The following is a 1,506-nucleotide window of genomic DNA, read 5'->3' as shown; positions in this document are numbered from 1 at the left end:
TCATTTTGATCCCATGCACCACTTTAAGCCTTATATATATAGCCTTTCTACAACTTCAGGTTTCTCATAACATTAAACCCTCAAACTCAATACAAACAGCTTTTCTCTCTACTAGCCTTCACAATTTTCTTTAATTTCAGTTACACTTCTTCTTCAAAAAAAAAAAAAAAAAAAAAAAAAAAAACCATATAACTTCTCTTTTAAGGTCTAAAGATGGATATGGTGATGAAGTTGGGAGCAGAAAGTCCAGTGGTAATTTTCAGCAAAACCACTTGTTGCATGTCTCACAGTATCGAAACCCTAATCCGAGGTTTTGGAGCAAACCCTACAGTTTACGAGCTCGATAAACTTCCAAATGGGAGGCAAATGGAGAACGCATTGATTGAATTAGGATGTCAACTAAGTGTGCCAGCAGTTTTCATTGGGAAAGATTTTGTTGGTGGTTCTAATGAGATTATGAGTCTTAATGTTAGAGGCAAGCTCAAGAATTTGCTTCTTAAAGCTAATGCAATTTGGATATAGAGATCACTTTACTAACTAGCAAGTATTCTAGACCTTCATTTCATAATACGTAGTTCATAGTAATCGCAGCAGCTATAGAGTCTCCTATAAGTATTTGGTGGTTGTTTATCACCCAGATAGTTTAGTTAAGGCTTAAAGTACTAATGTTGATCCTATACAATAATTTCATGAGTTCTCCTTTCATGCAAATAACACAATATTGGGTAACTAAGAATAAGTATCTTGAAATTTTTCATCTCGAATTGTATTCCCATAAAAGGAAGGGTGAAGTTGAAAAACTAATCCTTCAAATCGTTGTTGTGAAGTCAATAAATTATATGCTCTTTGGTTGAATCATAAAGACATACTTCAGTTTTGACTCTATCTCCTGGCAGTATCGATTCATATAAAACTATGCCAGATCTTTTCTGAAACATAATTTATAATTATATCTAAATGAACCCGGAACAGACTGTTGGGAAGCGATTCAGTAAGTAAAGCTTCATGACTCCATTTTGGTTTTTAAAGTCCCCCTGGGGTATCAACTAATAACAAAGATATTAGACAATATATATTTATGTATGCAGAGCCACTATTTCTCCACAATTTTTTTTCTTTTTTGGAGTTGTTCTTTCTCCGTGTTAGAAAAACCTGATGTAGTTGTTTCATTGAGGTGGATATATAGAGAGTTATTTGTCCAAGGCTCAATGTAACTCGATCATTTCTTTATTGTAGAAGTACAAATTTTGGTTGATATAACGAAATTATTAATGCAGTGATTCAGTAGACTTCACGTCTCCTCCTTAATGCATTGACCACAGCTTGTAATAGAATTTTTCTTATTGACTTCATTCAATTACCCTAATGCATTTGTTGAGTTGTCCCACATTGGTGGATTAATGGGTCTTTGGTCTCCTTATATCGTCTTGAGCAATTATTTATCATGAGATAACTTTTGGGATTGAGTTAGACCTAAGGACCATTTATTATGATTGGTGTACACGA

At 33.9% G+C, this 1,506-nt stretch overlaps 1 protein-coding gene across 1 annotated transcript; it reads left to right on the top strand.

Moving 5' to 3' along the window:
• The first annotated feature begins 213 nt into the window (after positions 1 to 213).
• On the top strand, positions 214 to 522 carry LOC107796807 (monothiol glutaredoxin-S1-like). Its single transcript, XM_016619623.2, has one exon. The coding sequence runs from the start codon at positions 214 to 216 to the stop codon at positions 520 to 522; it is 309 nt and encodes a 102-aa protein (XP_016475109.1).
• Positions 523 to 1,506: the final 984 nt, after the last annotated feature.

The sequence above is a fragment of the Nicotiana tabacum genome, chromosome 11 (genome assembly GCF_000715075.1).
Source record: "Nicotiana tabacum cultivar K326 chromosome 11, ASM71507v2, whole genome shotgun sequence".
Taxonomy (NCBI): Eukaryota; Viridiplantae; Streptophyta; class Magnoliopsida; order Solanales; family Solanaceae; genus Nicotiana; species Nicotiana tabacum.
The sequence above is the reverse complement of the archived record's forward strand: the minus strand, read 5'-3'. Positions and strand labels throughout refer to the sequence as shown.

Coding starts and splice junctions, on each gene's coding strand:
- LOC107796807 (XM_016619623.2), top strand. CDS start 214: ATGGATATGGTGATGAAGTTGGGAGCAGAAAGTCCAGTGGTAATTTTC.